The 14037-nt window shown below is 41.5% G+C and overlaps 1 protein-coding gene across 1 annotated transcript in view; it reads right to left on the bottom strand.

Moving 5' to 3' along the window:
* Positions 1–14037, bottom strand: part of MAST4 (microtubule associated serine/threonine kinase family member 4) — a 557439-nt gene that overhangs the window by 304091 nt on the left and 239311 nt on the right. The window contains 1 exon segment of the mRNA XM_032849379.1: positions 3268–3342. Within this exon segment, the coding sequence (XP_032705270.1) occupies positions 3268–3342 (75 nt within the window).

Genomic DNA, 14037 nt, shown 5'->3' on the forward strand with positions numbered 1-14037 from the left:
TTGAAAAGCAATCCTCTGTACTCTCCTGTGTTCTTTCCTTGTGTACCTCCCGTCTCCCCACATCGTGTCCCTGATGCTTCCATATCAAATTGATTTTTATTTAACAGAGGCCTTTACCAGCTCCACAAATAACTGCTCTGCGGTCTTTGAACTATTATTCCTATTGCCCGTTTTGCTTCATTCTTTGTTCATTTACTGTGTTCCAGCATTCATACTGGGGGACAGACAGGTGAGCACATTCTCAAAGTGAAAGCCTAGTTAGAAATTCCCAGTGGACAAGCTTAGCCAATCAGAGGCACATTACTTACCTTTGATTTCTTCCTAACCCTTTACTCTTATTCAAATAAAAGAGATTTAAAAGCTTGTTTTCCTATATTTAAAGCACAAAAGGCTTTCTAAGACTAAGGGAAAAAAAAAAAAAATCCAGGCTACAGAAAAAAAAAAAAAAGCCAATTCCTTGAGCAGACAATGAGCCCCTTATGTCTGGTCCATATTTTCCCCATAGCTTTAATGTAATTCTGTTCTAAAAATTAACTTCCACTGAAGACAGTGATAGAAGACTGCCTAATAATAATGCTTTGCAAGTAATGAGGAATGATGTCATTGGTGGAGGGATTTTAGGATTGAGAAATGCCATTCAAAAATCTCAGACTAAAAGGTAAAGTGATGTTATAAATAGCCTTGAGGGAAAAGAAAAATAATTGCTTAATTTGATTAAGAGAACATTTCATATATTCTCATTTAAATAGATGAGAAAATCTAGAGCCACGAAGGCTCTGTGTTAAGGGGCTAACAAGAGCTGGTTGATGGCAAAGCTCACTGTACAACCCAGTCCAGTTTATTCTCCCATCACTCCATATTGCTACGGGGAAACGAAACATTTCTACCTGATCACACTTCTTTTGAGATTACACAACACTGACTCAGAACAAAATCAATGTCCTCAGAAGATCTGGCAGCTGGTTTACCATAAATTGTTTCTGACCCCCACAACACGGGCACCTATAATTTGCAAGAGTTCTTTACTACAGTGCGGGTTATTGAATTGAAAATGATACAGTGCAGATTCTAAAGCAACGTGCTTCTAATGAAAGGTCACCGGCTACACAGATGCACATTTCCATTTGCTATTTATTGTCCAAGTAACATATCCACACAGCTAACAGTGGCTTCCCCATCACTTCGCAATTTAGAAAAGATTTTTAGGCCCTTCTAAAATTTCTAGGACTTCAGTGTTTTGGGGAGAAAAGGAGCAGACCTTTAAAACCTGCTTGGTAACAGGGCTGAACCTATTCACATGCACATGAAAGCACTAGATAACTTCTCTACAGGAGCTTAATGACTTAAAGTCTTTCTGAAAACAAAACAAAACAAAAACAAAACAAAACAAAACAAAACAAAAAAATATGATCCTTGCTCAAAACAAAACAAAAAGACCCTCACTACCATTAAAAGAAAATCCGCTAACTCACAATGTAATTTACACTGCATGGCAAGGCACAGTATTTCTGAAAATGCCAAGGAAGAATGAAATGAATACATGAAAAACAAAGAGGAACCAAAGCATATGCTAAGTGGAGTCCTTAGAACACCACTGACCAGGAAGTTTGGGCTGTGCACAGTGTGATGCTTCAGGGCCTCATTAGTTAAATCTCTTCGGTCTGGCCCAAGAAAGACCCAGTCTACAGAGATCTATGTTCTACTCCAGCAAAATTCACATCTTACATGATGCAACCGTCCAGGTTCTTCAAAGCTGGTTTATTTCTACCCCTCACACACCAAGAAGACTTCCATGACTTCATCACAAGAATTATGAGCCTAAAATGAATTGTCTGGAGGAGCTTGGGGAGTGGTTACCCTAGGCCCTTAATACGTGTAACAAAGGGTTATGACATCTGGAGTCCACTTCCAAATATTCACCATGGGCGGTGTAATTTTAGGTATGGGTTAAAATCATCCCCTATACACAGTCAGTGGCCCTGACCACGATTTACTTCCCTCAGAGTGGTCAGCTAGGCTTAGATAAGAGGTATCACCATTTTAGTCAACACTGGAGAGTTTACGAAATGGCATCATGTAAGAGGTTTTCATTGCTGATGGGCATAATGGATGGTACACACAGGTTGTCACTATTGAAACTCATGATATTCAAGGTAAGTGGGCAAAATCCATCTAGAATGAAGAAATCCATTCTTCACCCTTGCACGGGCAGGGCTTACGAATGTAGGGAAGCCTATAACTTGTACCCACACGACTGACACAGGAGGACCAAATGCACAATGGCCTCCTGTCCAAGAGGTGACTTAGAGGAGTTCTGTTGCTTGATGCCCACTACAGAGGTGAGAGAATCCTGCCTGCCAGAAGTTGTCAGGTCATTGACCTTGAGTGGAACTTTTCCAAAAAGATCCGGCTGGAGCCGTTAAAGGGCCAAAAGCCAGGGATTTCACTGGATTTAGAGGACAGGTGGCTGCAGGAATGCTTTGTGCCTATCTGTTCACATATGTGTGTTCAATGAAAGTCCGTGTACAGCAGCACAGCCCGTGACTAACTTGAGGTGTGTGGGATTAGCAAGCCTTTACCCAAACCTTCACCCACTCTTTGGTGGCTACTGCTCTCTATCAAACCTGAGAGCTGAGCATGACCCAATGCTTCTTGGCCTTTTGACTAAGACCAAGTGAAGAACTGAGCATGACTGCACTGGCCTAAGACTGTTCTCAACACATACATAACACATGGCTGCAGCCCTGGAGCCCACCCTCCCCAAGCTGTCAGGTGTCAGGAGTTGTCCAAGTCAGAACGCAGCCGTTATTATGACTGTAAAATATCTAAATGTGGATTTAAATACATTACATTGAAATCAACCATAAAAGGGGCTCAAAACTGACTCACTTCCTAATGCAGCTGCTCTGTTTCACTACAGTTGATGTCAGTTTCAGCGGTATGGTAGATGAACCACGCAACAGTGCTCTCCGGAGCATCTCTTTCCCGCTGTGAGGTCAGTTGTATCACCGTGGGTCTTGAAATTGGCTGCGGAGGAAACAGCCCCAGAAACTGGCAAATGCTGCCGATCAGGGTTCTGCTTTTCTCAGGGCTGGTTGTTAAACCAGAACTCCACTGGTACGGATGGCCTTGAATTCCTAGAGCAGACTTTGCTTCCTCCGAGACCTTCAATTACACCGGCATATATAAAAACCCACAACCTCCTTTTGCACAGAGGAACCACGCCACCACGCACACGTGCCGCCTGGGGCGACGGGACACACTCACTTTTGAAGCCGCTGGGTCCACTAGTCTCTGCCGATGTCGGGCTGAGTTGAAATGGCTCTTCGGAGGCTGCCCTTCCTGACAGTGAATGGAAGATGGGGTGTGAACAAGAGACGGGAAGGGGAGAAGGTGGGGCATGGGATGATGGGAAATGGTCAGAAAAGGGAGAGGGACAGCGTTTAACGGCACTGTACTTGTTTCTTTCAGCTGATAACAACAATAAAAACACGACGTTTTCCCCCACAGAAGCACATGCCACATTCAAGTCCTGAGTTCTTTTGTTAAAAACGGCCTTATATATACACGCGAGTAATAAGGTTATGAACACAGCCCAGCATCCAGACATTTCCCATCAAACCTTCATCCTTCCCTTATCTGATACTGTCCCTCATTATATTTTAAGGATACAAGGAGAACTGGAACCCGGTTTCCCTGAACATGAAATCGATCTTCCTGGAACAGCAAAAGGCATTAAAGGAGCACCCTTAAGAGTTAGAGTTGGCACCCATGATTCACCAAAATGACACAGGAATCATAGTCTTCCTCAAAAACATGAAACATCTCCCATCTCTCTGCATCATTCTGGCAGAATTCCTGGTGCCTGGCAGCCACCAAAATTTCTGTCCCTGAATGCACTTACATTTTACTGGCCCCAATAGAGACCAAACATTAAGTTAATAATTTAATCTATGTAGAAGGGTGGTCTCTCCTTTGACCAGTCTTATAACGCTCCTGTATATATAGAGGACACACGGATCCCACAGAAAGACTTAACACTTCCCCACTGCTTATTCCATGCCAAACACATACACCAAATAAAAATTCCAAGAAATTATATTTTAGAGGGCAAATTTAGAATAAGGGTCCACATAAATCATACAGAGTTTTGCTTCTCCATTCTCTCAAGAATTTAAGAAGCAAACATGATTGATCCACTGTAAGCATCAACTTCAGTGATGGGGAGATGAAAGCAACAGAGAGAAGGTCTCAAAGTGAGAGACACAGGGAGCAGAAGTGTTAGTGTCAGCTCAGCTCTGTTCACAGAGCAGAGCACAAGGCCTTCTACTTAAGTGAGAATGCAGTGTCTCTATTATAATACTTCAGAATTCTTTTTCTTCTAGGAATAACAGCTCTATTACTTTTAACATGTGGATCAATCACATCCACTTGGAATGCCCACAACTACTACTTCAGTGTCCAAAGTATAATGCTTACCTTTCAAAAAGGAAATGTCATTAAGTAGCAGACCGCAAGTCAGAATTATGTTTTTCCTAGTAACTGCTCTGCCAACATGCATTCTTTCCCTACTCTCTTCTGAAAGAATCCAAGGAAATAGTTTTAAATCTCAGCTGACCTAGAAAATGTACCAGAGTTTTAACAGCAAAAATGATGCTCAATAATGCATTGAATATTTGACAAAACAAAAACAAAAAACTGAGTATGACTTCTCACTCAAAAAAATCAATAGTTTTGCAGGAGAAATAGCTTTATGATTTTTTTTAAAAGATTTTACTTATTTGAGAGCGAGCTAGAGAGAAAGGGGGAAAGAGCATGGGGTGGGGTCAGAGGGAAAGGAAGAAGCAGGCTCCCCGCTGAGCAGAGAGCCTTACCACACAGGACCCAATCCTGGGACCCTGGGATCATGACCGAGCCAAAGGCACAAGCTTAATGGACTGAGCCACCCAGGTACCCCTACTCTTTGTTTTTTAAGTCACGAGATTATTTATTTAGCTGGATTTGAAAAGTCTCCTTTAAATTTAATGGCTTATAAAAAAGTGGTTTTAAGGTTTTTTTCTTCCTAAAAAAAAGTCATTTGATAGAAACAAACAAATAGCCTCATTAATATATCTGGAGATCTATCTGCCCTTATTAACCTCCCTGTGAAATGATTACAACTGATTTAAGAGTTCCAATGCACAGTGCCAGGCTTCCACTTATGAGGAAAAAAATTAATCCTGGCGTTAAATATACAATTACAGTCAATGTGCAAATTAACTAAATCCTAGGCCTGCGGTTTATTGCTCTTCTTCTCACTGCAAGGTGAAAATGTTGTTTTTTTGTTTTGTTGTTTTTTTTTTTAATTAGCTAATTGCACCATGAACTCAGCAGGGGGCAGATGTTGATAATAAAACTAGAATCTGAATCTTAAACTCCCTCCCCTGTGGAAGGCCAGTTGAAAGAGAGTAAGCACATCCTTCCAGGAGGGGGGTGGTAGGGAAGACAGGTTTTTGAAGCCTGGTTTCCATTTTATCTCATTTATCATCAAGTACAATGGATCAGTGACAATGGTCTGCTTGCAGTGAACAAATACGTGTATGAAATAATCAATACATTTATACAGATTCTAGTAATACATCTTAATAGAAACCAAAGAACAGTCTGGAGGATTGATGTCATTTTAATGAATTCCATATGGAGAGAAAATAAAGGAATTGTGAACAGCTCACACCAAGTTTTTCCTTCCTATGACTCATATCTTAAAACTAATCTTAATTTTCAATAGAATAGTCGCATTGTATTCTACCACTGGGTGGGGGGGAGGTAGTCATGGTCAGTTACTCACATACTCTGGAATCAGTTGGATACGGAGGCTTTGTGGAAAGACATACATAGCTAGGTACTGGTTAAAACTTTTGAGGAGAATTTAACGCATTAGAAGCTAGAAACGTCTGCTTCTTCACTTTAGGGAGACCTTCATTTAAAAGTGTGTTCTTTTCTTTTTCCAGCCTTGTTATCGGCCAGATGTCCTGATACAACCAGGGGAAGTACAAACAACGCACCGTGGAGCACAAGCAGTTGTATAAAGTCAATTATGAAATACTTGACATTTTTAAAAAAGCAAACAGGGCTCTTATTAACGGTAATGCAGGAAACCAACATCTTATAGAAAAAAAAAATTGTACATACAGTTTTCCCTGCTCAAGAAAAACAGGGAATTATATCATTCAGGCTAACGTTAAAGACAGAATATGTGACTTCATTTTCTTTTCCCAAACTTTTAATCCCAAGAAGCTATTTTTCCTCTGAAATGACAGCCTTTAGACTCTGGTATCTGTCATTCCAGACTGAGACATCAGTCTCCCGGTAGCATTTACCTCCTGGCTAATTCCATCAACATCAGCAAAATAACAGATTGGACCTGGGTGGCTCAGGGGGCTCTCCACGGAGCAGCTTATTTGCATATGTAAATAGGGGCTCTTTACCACCGGGAAGGAGCAGGAGAAAGAGGGGCGGGAAGCTTCACCATCAGTTTTGTGGAAACAGAAGTACATTACACTGCTCAGGTTAATTTAACCAAAATCCTTTTGCTGTGATAACCACCACTAATAAAAGGAGTGGCCCTGGGTTATGTAAATAAACTATTAAAAAATAACAAAGGAAGTACTGACATGTGCATCATCTGGAAACTTAATGAGACATATTTCATCTCCGTGCTAAATGCTTTCATCAAGTCTTCTCCTGTTAAGTCATTTTAGAAATTATAAACATCCCTTAGCACTGCAGATCGTACTTTTTAAAGAAATTATTGTTCCTTAAACATTACAGATCCGATAGCATCGTACTTTAGCCTAATTTGCACCATACAAATGAATACTCTGTGGAAAACAATTTATCAGGCATGAAATAATGGGTGTCCGGTGAATTTAGTGGCTGGCATCTGACTGCTAAAGTAACTAGTTCTTTACGTCATGTATAAGGTACTCTATCTCAAAACTAGAGCCACAAGAAAAGTTTTAAACCCAGTGTATTTGTAAGTTTGGCATTAATCCCATTATTGTAAAAAAAAAAAAAAACTATCATTGGACATTTCCAGCCTAGATTTTTTTTTTTTAAGATTTTATTTATTTATTTGACAGAGATCACAAGTAAGCAGAGAGGCAGGCAGAGAGAGAGAGAGAGAGAGGAGGAAGCAGGCTCCCTGCAATCCCAGGACCCTGGGATCATAACCCAAGCCAAAGGCAGAGCCTTTAACGCCCTGAGCCACCCAGGCAACCCCCAGCCTAGATATTTTTATATAAGATAACAACCAAAATAAACATAATGCTTTCACGGGCTCCAGACAACTTCTTAAAAGTCCATTCAAAACAATTTTAACTCTGGAAAAAATCACATGCATTATCAGGTAATGAAAATTTTCTCAGCTAATAAAAATTCTCAGGTAATGAAGAGACATCCTTCTGTCTGTGATGAGTGTATTTGACTCCCAAGTGAAGCTCTTCCTAAACACTTGAGTAAAATACAACAACGCCCCTGCAAAAAGTCACTAGTAAAGGAGCCCCTTCATGTCTATCAAGCAATCCAGGACCACACAAAGTCAAGAAACTTCCTGAAAACAGACTGATTCAAAGAATCCCCAAGCTAGGAAGATTTAACAATTACCAAGCATATCAAAATAAGGATCAAAAACCCAAATGAACATGCAAGAAATGTGCCATTTAGAAGTGAGAGCACATTTTCGATGAGGACATGGTACAATTGTAAAACCCGTGGAACTAATCCCTATATACTTTATAAAAACCTCCGTAAGTAATAACCTTGTAAAGATGAAAGTACATCATTTGTTTTTCTTTCAAACTTTTGGCTAGAGTTTAAGAGTCACCAAAATGGGGTAGTGGAAGGGATACTCTCACCTGGGAAAGCAAACCCTAACACCATGGCTAACTTTTGTCACCGCGATGCTCAGCGAGAAATGTATTTCCCATCATTCAACAACACAGGACGATACCGCCAGCAGTGTGCTCTATTTGCTCATCTAGTCTAGTTTCTTTTTAAACAAAGGCCCGTCTCTAGCTACCACATCTGAGGTATTTGACCTACAGTTCAAAACCACAGCAAGGAAGTGGTTCTTAGACTGTAAGACAGGGATCTCTAGACCCTGATGTTTTAAGTTGTGTCCCAAACTTCAATCATGCACTTAGTCATTTTCCCATATCCATGTATTTTTTCTATTACATCTACTATGTATGTTATTCTTTTAATTATTTTGAAAGACAGCTCCATTTTTTAAAAATAGAATACTTCAATTTTTAAGGATTGCGTAGATAATAATATCTTGATATCTTGGCTTTGTTGTTCCAGTTACATTTTTTTAAGAATTTTATTTATTTATTGGAGAGAGAGCACAAGCTGGGGTGGGGAGACAGACCTACAGGCTCCCTGAGGGGACTCAATCCTAGGACCCCAGGATCATGACCTGAGCCACAGGCAGATGCTTCACCGCCTGAGTCACCCAGGCACCCCAGTTACATTTTTTTCTAATATATATTAAGATAACTATATTGAACAAGACATAAAAATATCCATGTACTGTCTATACTCATCTGTGTGCAACCAGTGGTGTTCATACAACCTCGGGCGGCAGGGAGCAGCCCAGGCTCTGCAGGGGTTATCTGGAGGGCAGGGTGGGTGATGACTGCAAATGGGCATTTACAACTCTACCCTAACATCTCCCCCTCAACCCTAACTAACTACTCTGAGATGTTAAGCAAATTGCAAAACTGCGAATTTTACAAGTCCATGAACCAATTATTGACCTCCATCCCCCAGATCTGCTCTCCTCAGTGGACCTCATCTCCATCTTCCCTTATCTCCGACATTCACCCAACTGCTCTAACAAATGACCTAGCATCAACCTTCCTGTCTCATTCGTAATCTCAGTTCACATGGGCCAGATACTAACCCCCACACACCCATATTTAATCCATCACCAAATCCTATCGGTTTTCATTTCATAACATATTTCAAATTCAACTCTTCTTACTTTTACCATTACCCACCTCATCCAAGACACTTATCTATATCATTTGCAGGGCTGCCATAAGAAATTACCACAAAATGGGCAGCTTACACAAAAGATACTTACTTTCTCACAGTTCTGGAGGCCCCAAGTCTGAGATCAAGGGGTCAGTCAGCAAGTTGTTTCCTTCTGAGGGCCTTGAGGGAAGGAGCTGTCACAGCTTCACTCCTTGACCTCTAGATGGCCCTCTTCTTCCTGTGTCTCTGAACGCTATCTTTTTTCTCCAGGCAGGTCTGTCTCTGTCCCCAAATTTCCCATTATAAGGACACCAGTAACACTAGATCAGGGACCACCTAACAACTTCCTTTTAAGTTGATTACCTCTGTAAAGACCCTGTCTCCAAACAGCGTTGCATTCTGAAATACAGGGGCTAAGGCTTCCACGTACTTGGAGGCAGACAATTCAACACACACCACCATCCAAGTCATCCAGAATCCAGCAACACCTCACATCCCTTCTGCTATTTTTGCTGTTGTAGGATCTATGCTCCCAGCAGCAAAGCCACCCTGTACAATACACGCAATATTCCTTTTCTCCAAGCCCTCCAGTGTATTTTCCTTCTACTCACCGCAAGTCCTTCGAGGGCCTCCGAAGTCCAGGCCTGGGTACTGGTCTGGATCCTATGCTCTCAGCCCCACCCCAACCCCCACTCCACTCTGACCACACCGGTCTCTGTACTGTTTCCTGAGCTCTCCGAGCACATTCCAAACTCATGTTCCCTGTGATTCCCTTCACTAGAAAACAGTCCTATGACTGCTGCAAAGCATGCCCATTCACTGCATTCAGGAATGCTCAAATGTCCCTTCCCCTAAAAGACCACCCCCATTCCTCCCTTTCCCCTTCTCCTCCTTTACTTCCTAACAGTTACTACTCTGTGATATTATATTATACATGCATGTGTTCATCATTTTTTTTTCATCTAAGTTCCACAAGGCTGGGAGTTTGGTCTCATTTATTCTCTGCCTGGCATGTGATGGATGCTGGATAAATAATTATCAAACCAACAAATGAAGCAAATTTATATACGTGATGCACAATTATACCAGCTCATTCATACCCAATGTTTCAGCGGGGTTCCCGCAGCAAAAAAGAGGGCATAACTCAGACAAGGTGGTTTGAGACAAAATTATTTACAAAGAAGTAAGAGGAGTAGGGCTCTTCCTCACCCCTAGGTCAGAAGAGGCAAAGGGAGGAGCTGCTTCCAGGACGTGTAGGACAGAGCTATATAGAGGGTCACCTGACATGTGCCCTTACTTTCATAAGACCATTTAGATAGCCTGGGCTCAGGCGACAGGAAGGGAACCAGAGAATGGCTTCTATTGTATTCTCTATTTCCCCTCCTTGCTTCCAAAGCTCCTGCCCACTGGGCCTAACCCAACCTGATAGCAAAAGTTGTGGAGCCCTTTGATGTAAGTCTGCAGGGGAGATGGGTAGTGGAAAGAGCAGAAGAAAGAAAAAAAGAGAAAGGGAGGGAGGGAAAGAAAGAAAGAATGAGAGAGAGAAAGAGAAGGAAGGAAGGGAGGAAGGAAGGAAGGAAAGAAAAAGAAAGAAAAGAAAAGAAAAGAAAAGAAAAGAAAAGAAAAGAAAAGAAAAAAAGGAAAGGAAAGAAAGGAAGGAAGGAAGGAAGGAAGGAAGGACGGACAGACGGAAAAGAAAGAAAATGAAGAACTAGGAAGGGAGAGGACAGAGGAGGTAAAAGGAAGAGAAGTGGGGCAAGGGAGAGGGTAGGAGAGAAAGGGAGAGTAGAGAAGAGGACAAAGAGAGGAAGGCAGAGAGGTACAAACTGATTTGGAAGTCAAAAAGAAGCTACAAAGTAACCCTAGGGCAACTGAGCCCCAGTTAACACCAGTAAGCACAGGGACTGCTTCCCTTCTCTCTTCCTGCCCAGTCCTGACTCTGAAACAGCACTTGTTGTTCCCCTGGTGCTAGGGGCACCAGGGCGGCTTAGTTGGTTAAGCATCTGCCTTGGGCTCAGGTCATGATCCCTGGGTCCTGGGATCAAGTCCCATGTTGGGCTCCCTGCTCAGTGGGAGTCTGCTTCTCCCCCTGCACCTCCCCCTCCTTGTGCTCTCTCTTTCTCTCCCTCATAAATAAAAATAAAATCTTTAAGAAATTAAAAAAAAAATTCCCCTGCTAAATAACATCTGACAAAAGTTTAGCATCCGAAGTATATAAAGAACTTAGGCAACACAACACCCCAAAAACAACCCAATTAAAAAATGGACAGAAGACATGAACAGACATTTCTTCGCAGAAGACATACAGATGTCCAACGGACACAAGAAAAGATACCCAACATCACTCATCATCGGGGAAATACAAATCAAAACCACAATGAGACATCACCTCACACCCGTCAGAAGGGCTAAAATCAGAAACACAAGAAAGAACAAGCATTGGCAAGGATGTGGAGAAAAAGGAACCCTCGTACATTCTTGGTGGGAGTGCAAACCAGCACAGCCACCATGGGAAACAGTACAGAGTTTCCTCAAAAAGTTAAAAATTAAACTACTATATGATCCAGTAACTCCACTACAGGGTAATTTACCCAAAGAACACAAAAACAATAATGGAAAAAGACATATACCCATATGTTTAGGGCAGCAATATTTACAAAGCCAAAATATGGAAGCAGCCAAAGTATCCACTGACAGATAAATGCATAAAAAAGACGTGATATCTCTCTCTCTCTCTCTCTCTCTCACACACACACACACACACACACACACACACACACACAGTGGAATATTACTTAGCCATAAAAAAGAACGAAATCTTGTCATTCCAACAAAATGGATGGATCTAGAGAGTATAACGCTAAGTGAAATAAGTCAGAGAAAGTCAGATACCATATGATTTCACTCACAGGTGGAATTTAAGCTATAGAACAAATGAACAAAGGAAAAAGAGACAAACCCAAAAACAGACTCTTCACTACGAAGAACAAATGGATAGTAGCCAGAGAGATGGGGGAAATAAGTAAAGGGGAATTAAAGATAAGCACACGTAGCCTGATGAGCACTGAGTCACGTATACAATTGTTGAATCACTATACTGAACACGTGAAACTAAGATAACACTGTATGTTAACTATACTGGAATTAGGAAAAAGACCATTACCCACTAAAAAAAAAAAAAATTGCCATTGCTGAACAGCTTACGGTCCACGTATTAGCACCGAATTACTACGGACATGCCTGCATGTTTGAAGGGAGCAGAGACAAAAAATTTAAGCAGGGAATCCAAGTGGTACTTTTCTTCCCTGGCTCTTGCTTCCCAGAAATACTGAAGGGGTGAACTCGGTATTATCTGTAAAGCACCACGTATCCAACGGCAGGGGTTTTGCTTTTGTCAACAGGTTTTTACATGCATGTGATATTTTGAGATCTGCAGTCTCAAGCCAGAAGAAAATCTTGGGATTGGATTCCTGAGGAAATGCTTATTTTGAATTCAAAATCACTCCCCAGCCCAAGCGCACTTCAGCTTGCCTTTTAAAGTTATTCAAGTTTAGGAAAGGAGAAAAGCCAGTCTGTACTGAGTCCCCTAACATTCCTTGCAGAAGGGGGCTCTGGCACGCCAAAGGCCAGCGGCAAATGCAGAGCGGAGGGCCAGTCTCCTCCCAACCCAGACGGGTGATGGAAGTCGGTCCCAGTCACTGAGTTCTGCTGGACCTCGGCACCCACACCTGTCACCAAGTGTGATGCATCTGAATGTCTGAAATGGCAAGATTCTCTAGGAATGTGAGCTCAGGATGGCACAGATCAAAAATATACAGGAGGCCCTGTTTGAAAAACAAGTAAATTCAATTACTGGGCTCCTGTCATAGTTCAGATTTCTTGTAGGCTTCGTGGTATGTGTGTTTTGGGAATCACAGTATTGACTTGCTATTTAGAAATGTTTACGTTTACTGCTATTCATAGAGAAATGTCTGGGTCTCCGCCTGAGTATTCTACCCATCCGTCAATGATCCTTTGTTAGAGCATTTTAGAACATTATATATTGATTCAAATTAATGAGTTTTATGTCAACGACCAGTTAACATATTTTACCATAGACAATAAGTTTATGGATGTAATTACTGTCTTGAGCTCCAAAAACACAGCACAATTATACCGCAGCACATATGTCAACCCACTTAAGTCACTTCAATTTAGAAAAAAAATCTAATGCTATCACATGCCACACATTTTTTAACGAGAAAAATTACAAGATACCTAAATTAAGAGAACCAATTTTCCACAGGGAAATCTGGGGGGAAAAAATTTAAAGGTAAACCAATTTTCTGAAGTCAAAATAAAATTTCCAACATAGCTCTGAGTTGTACCCAAAGCAAATTATTGCCAGCAAGTAATATGGCTCTGATAATTAGACTTGATTGGGGCTTCAATTAAGCTGGGGGATGCACCAGACTTCTCGAAGCTGTTTTGATTTGTTTTGTCTGTTCTGGCGGGGATGGGGAGAATAGCCAGGGGCGCAGGCATTACAGAATGAGGTCCGATGGCATTCCACTCACCTGTGTGGCAGTTGCTTACCTCAAAGATTCATACACGAAACAGATTAAGGGCCTACACACCAACCCCGATCATAATTACAACATTGAACACCTGATCTAACACTGCTAACCCATAACATAATGACAATTGCATCTTTTACCCAAGCATCCTCACTACAAATCCTTGAGTGGGAATATGAATAAAAGGTCATCTTGTCACTCCCTCTCATTAAGAAGGCTTTGGATGCTTAGAAGACATGAACTTTTAAACAGATACAAATAGATGGATCCTCAAGTTTGAGTCACAGTGCTGTAATTCCGTCCTCTCCTCTGTAATCTGAACCATCTTTGATCTGGAGAGTATAAAAAAAAACGCATTTTGGCTTCTTTACTCATAGTTCCTTGCTGTTCTCTGGCCTGTGAGGTGCATAAAGCAGATGTGAAAGGCACTCTGTCACGGTGAAGAAGGTCTGAAACACCCACA

This window comes from Lontra canadensis, unplaced genomic scaffold (assembly GCF_010015895.1).
Source record: "Lontra canadensis isolate GAN:19392208 unplaced genomic scaffold, GSC_riverotter_1.0 scaffold4, whole genome shotgun sequence".
NCBI classification, from domain to species: domain Eukaryota; kingdom Metazoa; phylum Chordata; class Mammalia; order Carnivora; family Mustelidae; genus Lontra; species Lontra canadensis.